At 41.8% G+C, this 18,965-nt stretch overlaps 1 protein-coding gene across 3 annotated transcripts in view; it reads left to right on the top strand.

Moving 5' to 3' along the window:
- The window catches only part of PARVA (parvin alpha), an 82,540-nt gene that overhangs the window by 39,546 nt on the left and 24,029 nt on the right, over window positions 1-18,965 (top strand). For all 3 annotated transcript variants that reach the window (XM_032223537.1, XM_032223546.1, XM_032223553.1), the window contains exon 3: window positions 18,849-18,938. In XM_032223537.1, the coding sequence (XP_032079428.1) occupies window positions 18,849-18,938 (90 nt within the window). The remainder of the gene's footprint in view (window positions 1-18,848; window positions 18,939-18,965) is intronic.

Below are 18,965 nucleotides of genomic sequence, written 5' to 3' on the forward strand. Positions count from 1 at the left end.
TTTTTTTTCTGAGATAGGGATATCACAGGAACATCTGGTACCCTAAATAAATGTCATGGAGGAAATTGAAATGTTTTTCAAACATCATAAATGTAATTCTACTCCTCTGAAATTTTAGGTGAGATTGTCTGGATGTTTCACCTTTGGAACTGATTATATAATTGATTTGCTATGATGTAGTTCAGGAGGTGGTAAAATCAGACTTTTTAAAAAAGCCCTCCTGTGATTTTAACTGAAGTTTAGTACTTGTACTGTTATATATTTAATCCCTTAAAATATGAACGGAAAATGAAATATAGCAAGACATTGGAAAAGGCAGAACATAGAAAAAGAGTTTTCTCACACATTAGCCTGATCTTGCTCCCATCCCTGCTTTCTACCAGCACTCCAGCTCACTGAGGTTGTATATACTGGATAAGCTCCATTACCCCAAGGATCAGCCAATAATAAGTACGCTTCTACCACCAGACAAGTTCTCTACCACCATGCTAGCATCTGGCTTGTCAGCTAATGGATGGTTCCAATCCAGCATATTCCACGGTCATTGGTATCATTGCTATAGCTACCACCAGAACTGATTTCTGGATCTAGCCAATCAACTCCAGCTCTAGCTTCCTCTCCAGCTCTTGGTCCATTTTTTATTCTAATTTTGAATGGTCTCCCACAGGACCATTCCTCACCAACTGCTCTGGAGGTGCCAATTACACCTGCTAATTGCCACTGAAAATTCCAAAAGATCCTCTCTGCTCCTTCCACAACCTTCATCCCCCAACCCTCCCAAACATACTCAACCATTTAACTCCAGTGGCTGTCACAGATTACCATCTCGCTTTGGCACCATTACAGAAAAAGAAAAAAGGGGACTCAGCTGACCCTATCACATGATCTCTCCATTGTTGAGAGTAATGTGTGGCAAATAGAGAAATACAGAAAAGAGGGGGAAATCTCAGAGATGCTTGAAGCTGCACGGATTTTTCATAAACATCTAATTTAAACCATTGGGGAATGCTTGAAACATCACACTAGACCAAAGCACATGAATTAGTCTTGTATAGCATGTCGTTGACTTATATTTACCTGGATGTCAGTGTGAAGACCTGCAGATTGGTTTGAAACTATTAAATAAAATGGGGTACTTTTAAACTTCTGTGTGAGAGCATAAATAGGAAATGGAGAGGAGAAAAACAAAGGAGGTGCAAGAGAGAAAAAAGCAGGCAATCCAGGAGAGAAAAAATGAATAATTTTGATAGTTGTATTATGAGGTAGATATTGATCAAGCAGTGAAAAGAGAACTGAAGGAAAAAGGAGGGGGGAGTTTACCTTGTGCTGCTCCCTGGTTTCTCAATATATGCACTCCCAGCCTTCACTGCTGCTATAATAATATTCATCCTAATAACATTTAATGACTGAAGAATTTTGTAAGCTAGTTGGATAAATGATGTTGCACAGTATGTCAAACGTTCAGCTTTCCAGAATGAAATTTTGCCAAAATGAGACTGGCAAACTTTGTTTGCTCTGCAGATGGTGTACGAGTCTCTTGTGGTATCATATTAAATTATATAGGCAGTCAGTCAACTCTGTAATGCATTGAGCTTAGAGGTGCAATATGCATTGAGTGTTCTGTCAAGAAATGGATTCGGAAGCATAATACAGCTATGACAGCAAAAGAGAGAGCGGTTAAGAAGAGGACTTAGCTGTTAAAATGATGACTTGGATAGTGTACAATGGGATGTGGAGCATTTTGCCTCAAAGGTAAGGGATGCTGCAGTGCTTGCTGATTTTTTTTTCCAGGGTTGTTGCTGTGACTGATTATCTGTCCAAAGGATTTGGATATTTTCTTTCGGTTGCTACATTTAAAATTTTCTGCTAGCTAATATTGTTTTTATGTTGCATTACCTTGCTGTGATATTGTGGTAGTAACAGCCATTGAGGTCAACAGTTTAATGAAATTACCTCAAATAAATTGAGAAAATGGGGGGGGGGGTCCCTTTCCAAAGAAATGTGGAATATTATTCCCAACAATTTCAGATCAGCAACAACTAAAATGCAGGGCCATACAAAAGAAACTTGGGAATAGATGTTTTTCATAATGTAGTCCCTTCTCAACTCTGTCAAAATTGCTTCATGTTTTAGAATAACAATGTGGTTTTTTTTATTATCACCAAGCACTTTTTAATTTCAGGTCCTCTTTATTCTGGAAACAGATGACCTCTCACAGTTATGCGTTATTATTTCTGAACGTGTTTGATGAGGTTTCCCAATGTGAAGATCAGGAAGCCCTTTGAATGTGTTTAAGAGCCTCTATATTGTGAACAGCTGCATGTGTCCTTCATGCTTTAACACACACACACAAATGAGGAAAATATATTGGATAAACTAATATCATGGTGCATGCATGTTTATGGTATTTTTATTTGAAGTTTTTAAAGAGTTAATTTCCTAGCTAGAAAGAGAATAGTTGACAGTGATAACAGTCCTACTTCCGGCGGCTAAATGATATGTGCTGAATGTGTGCGCTCAAAATCATTTCAGAATCACAGTAGGGTCAGATGTAAATCCTCATGAGCTGACTTCCCAAATGGGTTGTCCTACTGGAAATGGGAAAAGGTAATCTTTGCCAATCCCATCTTCTTCCAATGCTGACCTGGAGGGATACGTGGTCCTCCAGAGAATATGAGAAGTGGTACAAGTAAGAGGAAAATACGATTCAGAAGACACAGATGCATGTGTAGCTATTGGAGCCACCTTAAAACCAGCTGTGTTTTTTCTTGGGCTCACACTGCTGCTTTCCACAGTTGAGGCACAACCCCAGGAAAAGTTGTATTTGGATATTAGTTTTTATATCAGGTGCTATCTATGTGCCCAATGAAAACTCCAATCTATATTTAGACCTTTGAATCTGGATCTTCTTTCAATCTTAATATTTAAGAGCATTGAAACATCATCTGCACACTACAGATTTAGGTTTTCTGTTTAAAAGATAAATGCATACCAATGATAAACCCAGCTTTTCTATGTTGTTATTTAGGATTTCTTCTCTCTTCTTCCCAAAACTCACCCAAACCCAGCCAGTTTTGCCATTTGAGAATCTAGTCATGAAAGACAAGGATTGAGGGCTCAGACCCCTAAAGCTTTTTTTTTAATGATGGATTTCTTAGCCACCTTTGAAAACTGTGATTTCCCCAAAGTGATTTGTAATATAAAATATATTAAGATCAAATAAAATAGGGTGTAGGCATGACAGCATATTAAAACAACTAGTTTAAATAAATAAAACACAAGCAAATGCATTTGAATTTCTCTTTCACCTCCTGCTTCTTTTGTTTGTCAGAATGAAAAGTTGGATAAAGTAAAAGTCTTCAATGTGAACATCCCTGAGAGGGAATCTAGTACAAGTTGGAAGCCCCCACTCTGCCTTGTGCTTGGATATTGTTGTTCTGTTGGCCTCACAATTGTCTTTTTTGTAATCTTTAATTTACTGTTTTTGCTATTGTAATTCCACTGTTTTGTTATTCTCTTCTATTACTTTATTTTTTCTGCAAGAGGCTATAAACCACTTGGATTGAAGTGGAGTATTTATCCCAATCAGTCAGTCAGTAAATCAATCAATCAATCAACTATTTGTGATTTTCTCCCATCCCCTGCCCAAATTGACATACCAATTTCAGGTTTCAATTTTTTTTTTGTTGGCCTTTTACTCTGGGGTGGTGAAAAGTTTCAACTTTTTCTACATAGTATCTTTTTCTAGATATAGTCAACTTCATATCAACTTCAGCTTGGCTGTTTTAGCAGAAAATTTAGTTGAAACCCATGATAACTGGGAGACCTCAGAATGTGTAAAGATAGTTGACAGATTTTCTAATTAATATAATTTTTTCCATGGTCATAGTAACATGATGTCTTAGGTCATCTTTACGGAAAGAACTTTTTAAAGGTTTGACATTTCAAAAACTGCCCCCTTCAAGCCTCTGGGTCAGTACTTTATTGTGCAGTCTTACAAGAATCATCCACATTTTGTTATATGTTGTATACTTGAAGTTGTTTTTGAATCCAGCAATATAGAAATATAATAAATATGAGAACATGTTTACTGGGAAACAAGGAGAGATGCTATACACAAGTCATATTTTGTTTTTCTCTTTTCAGCTGAAAATACAAGTATAAAAGTAAAGTATAAAAGTAGTATTGAAGTTATAATGAGAATGAAATTAATTATCTTTGCCAGAAGAATAATTACATAGTGGGCATCTTATGTTACTCTTTCCTTTAATCAATATCGTTGTGACATTGATTGCCTCCATATAATTGAAGGTAGAGCAAAACAAGGATGGAATAAAATAGTAATTTGCATTATATTCCAAACAATTCTGTGCTGTTGTTTTTCTGACTTCTTATTAGTTATGTTTTATTTAAAAGAGAAATTATGCAACCATGGAAAATGGGCATTTCTGAGAATAGTTAGTAATGCATCATCATATTGATGTTTGTTGTTTGCATGCTGTATTCACTTTTAGAAGTGATTGGCTTGGAGTCAGCAATTAATGGATGTGGGACTCAGCTCTGCTACAGATGGTTTTCTGGAAAATATTTTCAGTTGTAAACATATCTCCTCTTCCTTCCTTTATCAAGTGTTTTAAGAATGAATGGACATTTTGTTGCTTAACAATGTATGGTTTACATTCTGAAGACACTGTTTTGAATGAACACCTCATAAACAACCATCTGTGAAATTGCAAATGTATTTCTATGGGGGTTGTGAAATAAATATTTTGTTCCCAATAATACACTTACACCTTTAATTATCAGTTGGTAGCATTTTGTTGCTAAGCTCAAAACAGTTTTTATATTGTGTGCATGTCAGTATTTTATATTTTTAAAATTACACATTATGTATAACAAGCTAAATGAAATTTAATGTTTGCATACAAGTATTCTTGCAAACTAAATATGTAGCATTTTCTTAGTATTTTTCTATTTATCTTCATTGTTACTTCCTTTTGATGTGAATCATGGGATTTTTCAAATTTAAATATTGAATTGCTTACAAAAACTAATAGGATCAATACAAATGAAAAGTGTGCTTTATATTAACTTCCCCAATTTGATATTTTGTAGATGTGTTGGCCTACTAATTCTATATTTCACAGTGAGAATGCATGGTTTGGAGACTGGTCTAAATGAATTTCCCTTTATGGGTCTATAATAATAATAATAATAATAATAATAATAATAATAACCTGAGGGAATTGAAATGCCCAATGGCCAACTAATTAAATGCAAAGAAAATGAAGCCTACAAATACTTAGGCATTCTGCAGTTGGATAACATCAAGCATGGAGAAGTAAAAACTATTGTCAGACGAGAGTACACCAACAGAGTTAGGAAAATTTTGAAATCTAAATCGAATGGTGGAAATACAATCAAGGCCATAAATACCTGGGCAATACCAGTTATAAGATACACAGCTGGCATAGTTAACTGGACACAAGCTGATTTGGACCTTTTGGACCGAAAAACCAGGAAACTAATGATAATGCACTACAGTTTACATCCACGTGGTGATACTGATAGACTATATCTGCCCCGAAAATCAGGTGGCAGAGGATTATTACAAGTGAAGCAAACAGTTGAAGAAGAAAAACATGCACTGGCTGATTATTTAGAAGAAAGTCAAGAACATCTATTAATCGAAGTAAAGAACAAAAATCTACTGAAGGCCCAACAGACAAAACAAGAATACAGAAAAGATGTGATAAAATCAAGAATGGAGAGTTGGCAGAACAAAGCACTGCATGGTCAATTTCTGGAAAAAATAAAAGATAAAGTGGACAGGGAACAAACTTGGTTATGGTTAAAAACAGGTACATTAAAGAAAGAAACAGAGTCACTAATCCTGGCTGCGCAAGAACAAGCTATCCGCACAAAGGCCATTAAGGCCAAAATCGAAAAATCCTCTGATGATGCCAAATGCAGACTTTGCAAAGAAGCTGACGAAACTGTTGATCACATACTCAGCTGCTGTAAAAAAATCACGCAGACTGATTATAAATTGCGGCACAATTCAGTAGCACAAATGATCCATTGGAATTTGTGCAAAAATTATAATATTAAAACAGCAACAAACTGGTGGGAACATCAGCCTGAAAAAGTCACAGAAAATCAGATGGTCAAGATCTTGTGGGATTTCCGTATACAAACCGACAAAATACTGGCGCATAATACACCAGACATCACACTGGTTGAGAAAAATAAGGTCACAATCATAGACATCGCAATACCAGGTGATAGCAGGGTCGCCGAGAAGGAACATGAAAAAATCGCAAGATACCAGGACTTAAAAATCGAAATTCAACGACTATGGCACAACCCGCATGTGCGGGTTTGGAATGGCGGCCGGGCTTTTTCGCTCCCTGTAATCTGGCGAAAAAGCGCTGGTTAGCCTTCCAAACGAGCCGCATAGTCTCCAGAAAGAGCCTGGGTGAGATTAAGATCTTTAGAACTCTCCAGGACCGGACGACATTTCAAAAAACACCGCTCCCGAAGGCTTAATTTAGCCTCCATTGCGCCTAACAGCTGAGCAGCCTAACAGCTGATTCATCGAGCGAGAGCAGCGGCGGCGGCGAGACGCGGACAGCTGGTGTCTTTTAACATCCTGGATACCTGGGTGTCTTAGAAGCCCCTGGTGGTCGCCTGCCCTATCGGATGAGCCCTGGTCCTGGAGGTGCCCTAGAGCAGCGAAATGGTGGCAGTGGGAATTGGTCGGAAGATGGCTGCTTGAGCTTTTCGCTCTTACGATTGCCCCCCCCCCCCGCTGTTCTTCTTAGATCTAAACAGCGCGGGGCTTGGAGAGGAACTCTGGATTTTCATCTACAACGAAAAAAAGGGACGGTGAGTTTGGGGGATTTGAAACTGGCTATTATCATCTCTACTATTACCATCACCGTCGTGGTAAAGAGGAGGAAATTATTGTGGCTTGGGCGAGCGAACTAAACGGCGATTAGCCACTATCATCATAGCTTGCCTGAACGCCCGCCCCTCCTCTATCCTGTATTTTAGTGCCTACCTCTCTCACCGTGGAGCCTCTCCTTTCTATTCCTTCTGTGGCTTGGACAATTCCTCTTCCTGTCTGCCCCTGCTACTGCGGAGCCATGTTTGCCTGCCTATTTATTCTTATTTAATACGAACTTTACTGCCTGGCCTGCGACCATCGGCATTGGCCCGGAACAACTGCTCTTCCCCACCACTTGCTACCACTGCTACTTTGAAACATCTAATGTGAGCAACCGACCATCTCTTTAACCATTTTGATATCCCATGGTACATATACTTCTGGTGCATTTGGTTTGGGGAAAGAAGTGATAGAGGATGGCAGTTTCAGGGACAGGAACTTGGCGTTTTAAAAATTGGACACTAAGCTGGCACCCCCCCTTTCCCCCTTCTAACTGGTTCCAGTCACTTGTAGACTTTGGACATTTAGACTCTGGCCGTTCCAGGATTTCAGGAGAGGGGGAAGACAAGATACCCCCCTGCATACTACCGCTTTATCTCCTATGGACCGTTATTATTTATTATTCCATGCTTTATCTGGATTTGGAGGGTGTGAGACTGCAAAGCTGGTGCTGGATGATACCTGGGGCCTGTGCTTTGCCCCCCCTCCATCTACAACTATTTATAGAATACGGACCTTGGACTTTGGCCTCGGATTTCTCTGGAACTGGAGGAAGGGAGGCTGGCTCTTCTGGAACTCATAATTTTAAATTCTGTGTTGCGCAATTTTAAACGGGTATGTTGAGTGCGTGGAATTGAATGAGTTAGTATGAAAGACCCACTTTTAGTACTATTATTGCTGTATTCTTTTTATGTTTTAATTATATTGTGGGGACTGTTTGTGTGAGTGTCTGAGTATGCCTGATTCGGAGGACCTGGCGGGGCAAGCGGGGGCCATTGGGGTGGTTGGGGGAATTATGCCCACGGGAGAGAGTCGGAGCATTGCGATCATAACAGGGAGAGGCAGATATGGCGGGGACTTTAGGGCTGGCCATTACCGGGGAAGGAGGGTTCGCTATATCGCAGAGATCCCTCCTTCCGGCCCTATGAGTCCCACTCCAAGGTCAGATGGCGTGAGCGATCAGGACCCTGGTCTCAGGCTGCTGTCGCTAAATGCCAGGTCTGTTATTCATAAGGCTCCCCTCGTCCGGGACTTGATTGTAGACGAGGGGGCAGACCTGGCATGTATTACTGAGACATGGCTGGGCACGGAGGGAGGAGTCCCCCTCGTAGAGCTGTGCCCAGACGGGTTTCAGGTGCTTCATCAGCCGAGAGCCCAGGGAAGGGGTGGCGGTGTGGCTATTGTAGTCCGGGAGTCTTTAGTTCCTCGTAGGATCCCTGCTCCGGAGCTTGCCGGGTGTGAGTCCCTACTAGTGAAGTTGGACCTCAAGGGTCAAGCGGGTTTGCTGCTAACGTACCTGCCTCCCAACTGCGTTGCAGCGGCCCTCCCTGCGCTCCTCGAGTCAATAGCCGAGCTAGCAATTGAGTTCCCTAGATTAATGGTTCTGGGGGACTTCAATTTGCCTTCGCTCGGCGAACACTCTGACGGAGCGCAGGAGTTCATGGCCTCCATGACAGCCATGGGCCTGACCCAGGTAACTCGAGGCCCTACCCACTTGGCGGGACATACACTCGACCTCGTATTCCTCTCGGAGCAGTGGAGTTATGATCTTGGTCTGAGGGGAAATGAGACCATTCCCCTGTCGTGGTCAGACCACTACCTACTGAGGTTAGACTTCCGGAGGCCAAACCCCCACCGTGGGGAGGAGGAACCGACCAGGTGGTTCCGCCCCAGGCGACTGATGGACCCTGTTAGGTTCCAGACGGAGCTTGGGGTCATTCCAGACGCTCTCGCCCACAGTTCGGCGGAGACTATTGCTGCGGCCTGGCACTCGGCGGCATCGGAGTCTCTGGACCGAATTGCGCCACTACGGCCCCTCCGGGTCAGCGGCTCGCGGAGACCCCCTTGGTTCACCGAGGAGCTCCGCGAGATAAAGCGCCGGAGGAGACGCCTAGAGCACCAGTGGAGGTCCGACAGGTCCGTATCGAACCGAGCACTGTTGACAGCTTGCACCAAGGAGTATATTTGGGCATTGAGAACCGCCAAAAGATCACACATTGCCTCCTTGGTAGCGTCCACCGAGTCTCGCCCAGCCGCCCTGTTTAGGATAACCCGCTCCCTCCTAAATAGGAGGGAGACGGGGAACCCCCTGCAGGGTAAGGCTGAGGAATATAGTCAGTTCTTGGCGGACAAAGTTGCTCGGTTTCGATCGGAACTGGACTCCACCCCCGCAGATCCAGCCGGGACACAGGGGAATAACTTGGTAGACCATCTCTGGGTTGAGTTTCAGGATGTTGCCTCTGGGGATGTGGACAAGGCTATGCGAGCTGTGAGTTCCTCCACCTGCATACTGGACCCGTGTCCCTCTTGGCTGACTACCAACAGCAGAGAGGTGACACGAGGCTGGATCCAGGCGGTTGTTACCGCCTCTCTTCGGGAGGGACACCTCCCCACCGCGCTTAAGGCGGCGGTGGTGAGGCCCCTCCTGAAGAAACCGTCTTTGGATCCAGCAGTTCTTAACAACTATCGTCCAGTCTCCAACCTCCCCTTTCTGGGGAAGGTTGTTGAGAAGGTGGTGGCCTTACAGCTTCAGCGTACCTTGGAGGAAGCTAACTATCTTGACCCCTTCCAGTCTGGCTTCAGGCCCGGTTACAGCACTGAAACCGCTTTGGTCGCATTGACCGATGATCTCTGGAGAGCCAGAGATGGAGGCCACGCGTCCATCCTGGTTCTCCTCGACCTCTCAGCGGCTTTCGATACCATCGACCATGGTATCCTTCTGCGACGACTGCGGGAGGTGGGGGTGGGCGGCACTGTTCTACAGTGGTTCTCCTCCTACCTCTCGGACAGGTCGCAGTCGGTGTTGGTGGGGAGGGAGAGATCGTCCCCGAGGCCCCTAACTTATGGGGTGCCGCAGGGCTCGGTTCTGTCCCCCCTACTATTTAACATATACATGAAACCGCTGGGCGAGATTATTCGGAGGCACGGGATTAAGTACCACCAATATGCGGACGATACGCAGTTGTATCTGTCCGCCCCGTGCCAACTCAATGAAGCGGTGGACGTGATGAACCGGGGCCTTGAGGCTGTTAAAGACTGGATGAGAGCTAACAAACTGGTACTCAACCCGGAAAAGACCGAGTGGCTGTTGTGTTTTCCTCCCAAAAATTTGGCTAATGTTCCAACAATCAGGCTGGGGGGGCAAAATTTACACCCCTCAGACAGGGTCCGCAACTTGGGAGTCCTCCTGGATTCACAGCTGAGTTTTGAGCATCACTTGTCGGCTGTGACCAGGGGGGCATTTGCCCAGGTTCGCCTGGTACGCCAGTTGCGGCCCTACCTGAACCGGGAGGCTCTCACAACAGTCACTCGAGCCCTTGTGACCTCTAGGCTGGAATACTGCAATGTGCTCTACATGGGGCTGCCCTTGAAGAGCATCCGACGACTTCAGCTAGTTCAGAACGCGGCCGCGCGAGTGATTATGGGCGCACCACGGTACGCCCATATAACACCAATCCTCCGTGAGCTGCGCTGGCTACCTGTTGATCGTCGGGTGCACTTCAAGGTCCTACTTACCACCTATAAAGCGCTCCATGGTAGTGGATCTGACTATTTGAGAGACCGCCTCCTGCCAATTAGCTCCCTGCGTCCCATCAGATCGCACAGAGTAGGCCTCCTCCGAATTCCATCCGCCAGTCAGTGCCGACTGGCGACTACGCGGAGGAGAGCCTTCTCAGTTGCAGCTCCGACATTATGGAACACCCTCCCCGTGGAGATCCGTACCCTCACCACAGTCCAGGCCTTCCGCACAGCCCTGAAGACCTGGCTATCCCGTCAGGCCTGGGGATAGGATTACTCTCACCCCGCCCGAATGTTGAATGAATGTTGTGTTTTTATGGATAATTTTCTTTTATTCACGATTTTTTTTTCCTTTAAGTCTTGTCTTGCACCCCCTTCCCCTCATTATTGTAAGCCGCCCTGAGTCCCTCCAGGGAAAAGGGCGGCATATAAATTCTTAATAAAATCTAAAAAAAAATCTAAATCTAAACCAGCAGTGGTAATTCCAGTGGTAATTGGCACACTGGGTGCTATTCCAAAAGCACTGGAATTACATTTAAAACAGTTAAAAATTGACAAAATCACCATCAGTCAAATGCAAAAAGCCGCACTGCTTGGATCTGCACGCATATTACGAAAATACGTTACGACGTCCTAGGCCCCTGGGTGGGGCCCGACTAGTAACCAATGCCAAATCCGGCGAAACAACTGGCCGCTGTGATACAATTCTGTTGTTGCAAATAATAATAATAATAATAATAATAATAATAATAATAATAATAGGCGATTTATTATACGGAATAAAGTGTTTAGTGAAGTTGAACATGAGGAGATTCAGGCAAATTGCATTTGGACCGAAAAACCAGGAAACTAATGACAATGCACTACAGTTTACATCCACGTGGTGATACTGATAGACTATATCTGCCCCGAAAATCAGGTGGCAGAGGATTATTACAAGTGAAGCAAACAGTTGAAGAAGAAAAACATGCACTGGCTGATTATTTAAAAGAAAGTCAAGAACATCTATTAATCGAAGTAAAGAACAAAAATCTACTGTAGGCCCAACAGACAAAACAAGAATACAGAAAAGATGTGATAAAATCAAGAATGGAGAGTTGGCAGAACAAAGCACTGCATGGTCAATTTCTGGAAAAAATAAAAGATAAAGTGGACAGGGAACAAACTTGGTTATGGTTAAAAACAGGTACATTAAAGAAAGAAACAGAGTCACTAATCCTGGCTGCGCAAGAACAAGCTATCCGCACAAATGCCATTAAGGCCAAAATCGAAAAAATCCTCTGATGATGCCAAATGCAGACTTTGCAAAGAAGCTGACGAAACTGTTGATCACATACTCAGCTGCTGTAAAAAAATCACGCAGACTGATTATAAATTGCGGCACAATTCAGTAGCACAAATGATCCATTGGAATTTGTGCAAAAATTATAATATTAAAACAGCAACAAACTGGTGGGAACATCAGCCTGAAAAAGTCACAGAAAATCAGATGGTCAAGATCTTGTGGGATTTCCGTATACAAACTGACAAAATACTGGCGCATAATACACCAGACATCACACTGGTTGAGAAAAATAAGGTCACAATCATAGACATCGCAATACCAGGTGATAGCAGGGTCGCCGAGAAGGAACATGAAAAAATCGCAAGATACCAGGACTTAAAAATCGAAATTCAACGACTATGGCACAAACCAGCAGTGGTAATTCCAGTGGTAATTGGCACACTGGGTGCTATTCCAAAAGCACTGGAATTACATTTAAAACAGTTAAAAATTGACAAAATCACCATCAGTCAAATGCAAAAAGCCGCACTGCTTGGATCTGCACGCATATTACGAAAATACGTTACGACGTCCTAGGCCCCTGGGTGGGGCCCGACTAGTAACCAATGCCAAATCCGGCGAAACAACTGGCCGCTGTGATACAATTGTACAATAATAATAATAATAATAATAATAATAAAAATAAAAATAATAATCACTATATAAAACATTTACAATATATTTATTTTTGAAACTAGAATGGTACATTGGTTTTAATAAATATCAACATTTATTCACCCTATTTTATTTTTTAAACATGTATTAATAAACAATAATTGTAAAGCTTGATTAAAAAAACGCAGTGTTCCACCTATATTAAATAAAATTCTGCCTTTGCATGCATAATTGTTTCTGAAAACTGGATAAGAAAGAAGGTGGTATTTTACACAGATGGAGAGGTGGGGAACTGGAGGCATATTATACCTGTAATTAAGCAGTATTGATGCCATTTCTTTCCCACAATGTTCAGTGTTCACAGAGTTAGTCTGTGTACCTGATGGCTTTATGCATTTGGTGTACTTGATGGCTTTATGCACTCAGTCTGACTGTAACCAATGCCACTTTTAGACAGGGTTACAAATATTCATGTTCAGATACGCTAGTCAATATAAGTCAATATTAAAACAGCAGGTATATTGTCTTCTATGGATACTTTGGACCATGCAGGTAAATGCATCCAAATCAGTAAATAATTGTAACGTGCATAAAATACCAATGCCTAATCCTTACTAACAGTCACCTAACATTTATTCATAACTATCTTTATACAATACAATACAATAGCAGAGCTGGAAGGGACCTTGAAGGTCTTCTAGTCCAACCCCCTGCCTAGGCAGGAAACCCTATACCGTTTCAGACAAGTGGCTATCCAACATCTTCTTAAAGACTTCAAGTGTTGGGGCATTCACAACTTCTGGAGGCAAGCTGTTCCACTGATGAATTGTTCTAACTGTCAAGAAATTTCTCCTTAGTTCTAAGTTGCTTCTCTCCTTGATTAGTTTCCACCCATTGCTTCTTGTTCTACGCTCAGGTGCCTTGGAGAATAGTTTGACTCCCTCTTCTTTGTGGCAACCCCTGAGATATTGGAACACTGCTATCATGTCTCCCCTAGTCCTTCTTTCTATTAAACTAGACATACCCAGTTCCTGCAACCGTTCTTCATATGTTTTAGTCTCCAGTCCCCTAATCATCTTTATTGCTCTTCTCTGCACTCTTTCTAGAGTCTCCACATCTTTTCTACATCGTGGTGACCAAAACTGAATGCAGTACTCCAAGTGTGGCCTTACCAAGGCATTATGAAGTGGTATTAACACTTCTCGTGTTGATCTTGATTCTATCCCTCTGTTTATGCTGCCTAGAACTGTGTTGGCTTTTTTGGCAGCTGCTGCACACTGCTGGCTCATATTTAAATGGTTGTCCACTAGGACTTCAAGATCCCTTTCACAGTTATTACTGTTGAGCAAGGTACCACCTATACTGTACCTGTGCATTTCGTTTTTGTTGCCTAAATGTAGAACCTTATTCTTTTCACCATTGAATTTCATTTTATTAGATAGTGCACAATGTTCAAGCTTGTCAAGATCCTTCTGTATCTTTAGCGTATCTTCTGGAGTTTTGGCTATTCCTGCCAGCTTGGTGTCATCTGCAAATTTAATGAGTTCCCTATTTATTCCCTCATCCAAATCATTGATGAAGATGTTGACGAGTACTGGATCCAAAACAGAGTCTTTGGGTACTCCACTGCATACTTTCCAGCATGAAGATGCAGTTCCATTGAGGACTATACGTTGAGTGCAGTTGGTCAGCCAGTTACAAATCCATCTGGTGGTGATGCTGTCTAACCCACATTCTTCTCCTTTATCTAGTAGTAGGTTATGGTCTACCTTATCAAATGCCTTACTGAAGTCCAAGTAAACTATATTGACGGCATTCCTCTGGTTCACTAATTTTGTCATATTATCAAAGAATACAATAAGATTAGTCTGGCGTGATCTGTTTTTGACAAACCCATGTTGGCTTTTGGCTATTACTTTGTTTGCTTCTAGGTGTACGCTAATTCGTTGCTTGATTATCTTTTCCAGAATCTTTCCTGGTATTGAGGTCAGGCTGATAGGTCTGTAGTCTCCTGGATCTGTTTTTTTTCCCTTTTTTTGAAGATGAGAACCACATCAGCTCCAGGATCTCTGAAAGAAAAGTGGTTCTGAGATCTCGTCTGCCAGTTCCTTCAGAACCCTGGGGTGTAATCCATCCGGTCCTGGTGGTTTGAATTCGTCTAGGGTAGATAGGTGCTCACTTACCATTTTCTTCCTTATTTCAACTTGTGTTCCTAACCTGATTTTTGTGGTGCTATTTTTGATAGGTTGGACTGTTTTATTCCTTTGTGTAAAGACAGATGCAAAACATGAGTTAAATAGTTCTGCTTTCTCCCTCTTGCTTGTCACCTTCTTGCCACTTTCTCCCAGCAATGGACTAATTGTTCCCTTAACTTTTTTCTTGTTTTTAACATGTTGGAAGAAGCTTTTTTGTTATTTTTTACTTTTGTGGCAAGCCTTTCTTCATTGTGAGCCTTAGCTTACCTCACTTCATCTTTACATGCTTGGGCTATTTGCTGATATTCTGCCTTAGTTATGTCCCTCCCCTTTCCACTTTTTATACTTATCTTTTTTGTCAATTTGTCAGAGAGTTCTTTATGCAGCCATGCTGATTTCTTTTGGGAGCTGTTATTTTTCTTCTTCATTTGTATTGTGCTAGACTGGGCTTTTGTAATCTCATTTTTCAAAATTTCCCAAGCTTCTTGAGTTGTTTTCCCCTTGAGGATTCTCATCCATGGAATTTTTCCCAAGCTCTCTCTAAATTTATTGAAATTAGCTTTCTTAAAGTCCAAGACTCTTGTTTCACTTTGTTCTACTACTTGTGTTTGCATAATGTTGAATTCCAATATTGCATGGTCATTTGCCCCCAGGGTTCCTGTGGCTTCAACACCTTCTATCATTTCCTCTCTGTTAGTGAGAATTAAGTCCAATATGGCTGATTCCCTTGTTCCCTTCTCTACTTTTTGGGAAACAAAGTTGTCTGCTAGGTTTGTTAGGAACCTGTTGGATCTTCCACTTGGTGCAGAGTTTGTTTCCCAGTTGATGTCAGGGTAGTTAAAATCCCCCACTACTATTGTGATGTGCTTCCTACATACCTTAGTTAGCTGACTAGCAAAAAGTTCATGAGCTAGAATAATTTATAATTTTGGAGGAAACCATTTTATCTAGATCTCTCCAGCCTAGATTACTGTATGTCCTGCTTTAGAGATGAAAGGAGACTTGTATGTCCTGATCAATAAATGTGGCTAGAATAATCGTATATGTTTTTTCAGTGGTGTTTGATAGTATTGATCATGATGTTCCCTTATCATAGCTTTCTGGCTCAGATTTATGAGGCACATTATGAGTCTTGTGTATCTAAGTAATTTGGGGTGATTCACTTCCACTCCACAGGCTGATAATTCTCAGAGGATGTGTTTATGGGCACACATGGAGCAATGTAAACCACTGAAATAAGCCATTTGTATAATGAATCTCATTATCAACAGTTTGTGAATTACAGACAACACTGCCTTTATTTTCCACTAATTCTTAGCTTTGGAAGCTATGGAACTCATAAATTGCTGCACATATTCAGTTCTTGGATGAGGGAGAGCAAACATTCTTTGGATTGGAAATAATATTATTTGAGTAATGGAATACCACTAATGTTGAATGGAGTTATACAGTTCCTAAAAACACTATGTGCATCTTTGGGATGCTTCTGGATTCAATATTCTTGTGTAGGTTGCAGTTGGTCAGATGTGCTTTTGACAAATCCCATCTTATATACTAATTAAAGTACATTAACTCTTCTTTGGAGCACCTGGAAACCAAAACTATACATTGGTACAGAATTGTGCTAAATAAACAGCAAGCCTGCTGTACCCAAGGCCTAAACAATAAGGATTATATTTAAAGAATTGGGAAAATATATGTGGCTTCCTCTTTCATCTCTTTTTGTTAGTTAGGAAAGATCAGTAATTGTTTGCCAAAGCAAACAGAGACTTTTCCCCCCACTTTCCCAGGCTTTAAAAAACAATAACTGTAACTGTTGTGCAGCACAGTGTGTTGTTAACAGTTAGTAGCAGCTTCTCCTTTTTCCCCCCTTTCCTATAATCTGAAATAAAGTAGTAGGAAGCCTTCAAGATGGAATGTTTGAAATCACTAATGAAAGAAAATATAAATAGGTATCAAAAGACATGAAAAAGTCTAATAAGGCACAGCATGGAGGATATGCCTGCATATACTAAAGAAATTAAGCTAATTTAAACCTTGCAGGCACTGCTATTTATGCCTTCCGATAGATTCATCAGTTTCTAGGGATTTTAAAGGGCAGAATTTATTTATATACTTTTATTTGGGGAAAGAAAGCTGCTTCTAGATTAGTGATGGACAGGAATGTATTTTTCATTGTTGATTTTTGTGTCAGGTTCTTCAAATTGGGGATAGTTTTGCTGCTGAATATTATTAGGTTAGAGATTTAATTCCATAAATATGAAGAGTTCCACAGATATAAGGGAGCAAGAGAATTGGTATTCCTTCAAAACAGGGGTGTCAAAATCAAGGCCTGTGGGCCGGATTCAGCCCGGGGGGTCAGCCTGGAAACAGCGAAGGACCAGCCTGCAGTGCCTCTGCCAGCATGCCCCCCCCCACACTTCATTTTCACCGGCAGAGGGCTAGCAAAACAAATTAAAAACAAAACAAAAGGAGAAATATTTCCTTTTTTGCATTTGGGCATACAAGAAGGGACAAGAAAGGAGAAACGGAAAGAGGAAAGAGAAAGAAAAAGAAGGACAGATGGGAAGAGAACAAGGAAGGAAAAATAAGGAAAGGGGAAAGAAGGAAGGAAGGAGATAGATTATAATGAGAGTGAGGAAGTGTCTCAGGGAAATCCTGCATTAGCATTTGGCCACTACAGGTGCCCTGACACGACTGACGTTGAGCTGGCCACTGGCATCTTAGATGTGCAACATTTAAGGTAGTCCTCGCTTAACAAAAGTAATTGGGAACCCAACTGCCATTGCTAAGTTATGCAGCTAAATAATGATAAAATGATATATCACATGACCACATTGCTTAACAACTCTTACCTGCTTGCAATCCCACACTCCCTGTTGCCGTTGTTAAGCAAAAATCATGGGTCATTGAGGACCTGACATAACTGCAACTTTCTGCTAGTTTCCAACAAGTAATGATAGTGGGGATGGAAGTTGTAAATCCTGGACAACTTGCAAGCAGGCCAGGGGACTTGTGGGTAATGGCCACTCACAAAACAGTTCTATTGCAATAATCATGCAAAGAATGCATGCACCCTATTAAATCATTCAAAACAATATGTTTTATATGAGTGTTTTAAAAACTGAATCTTCACCACAACACTCCCTCCTCAACCCATATCCACCCATGTGGCACCACAACCTCTTCCTAGCCTGAACCAACTCCTCACAACACCTCAGAGGACTTGTGGGTGCTGCAGGGCAGTGGTGTGATTCAAAAATTTTTACTACTGGTTCTGTGGGCATGGCTTGGTGGGCGTGGCAGGGGAAGGATATTGCAAAATCTCCATCCCCAACCCACTCCAGGGGAAGGATACTGCAAAATCCCCATTTCCTCCCAATAAGCTGGGACTCGGGAGGCAGGGAATAGATGGGGGCGGGGCCAGTCAGAGCTGGTATTTACCAGTTCTCCAAATAACTGAAAATTTCCGCTACCATTTCTCCAGAACTGGTCAGAACCTGCTGAATACCACCTCTGCTGCAGGGTAAGGCAGAGAGATGTTGTGGGGAGTTGGTTCAGGCTAGGAAGAGGTTGTGGTGCCACATGGGTGGATGTGGGTTGAGGAGGGAGTGTTGTGGTGAAGTTTCAGTTTTTAAAACACTCATATAAAACATATTGTTTTGAATGATTTAATGGGTGCATGCATTCTTTGCATGATTATTGCAATAGAACTGTTTTGTGAGTGGCCATTACCCACAAGTCCCCTGGCCTGCTTGCAAGTTGTCCAGGATTTACAACTTCCATCCCCACTATCATTACTTGTTGGAAACTAGCAGAAAGTTGCAGTGGTGTCAGGTCCTCAATGACCCATGATTTTTGCTTTTTACTGTTATTTCTCAGTTTTGCATTTTGTTTCCTGTTCACTTCACTTTACTGTTATCTCTCAACATTGGATAAGAACATAAAGTGCACATCCTTATTGCTACCAAAAGGCATTGTAACATTAAAAAAAAAATCACTAACCTTTTTTTCCCTTTCCTTTCAGTATCTGAACTACAAGAAGAAGGAATAAATGCCATAAATTTACCACTAAGTCCAATTCCTTTTGAATTAGATCCTGAGGATACTATGCTAGGTAATTTGAAATACTTTCCCCCCTTTA

Source organism: Thamnophis elegans, chromosome 1, assembly GCF_009769535.1.
Source record: "Thamnophis elegans isolate rThaEle1 chromosome 1, rThaEle1.pri, whole genome shotgun sequence".
Lineage (NCBI taxonomy): Eukaryota > Metazoa > Chordata > Lepidosauria > Squamata > Colubridae > Thamnophis > Thamnophis elegans.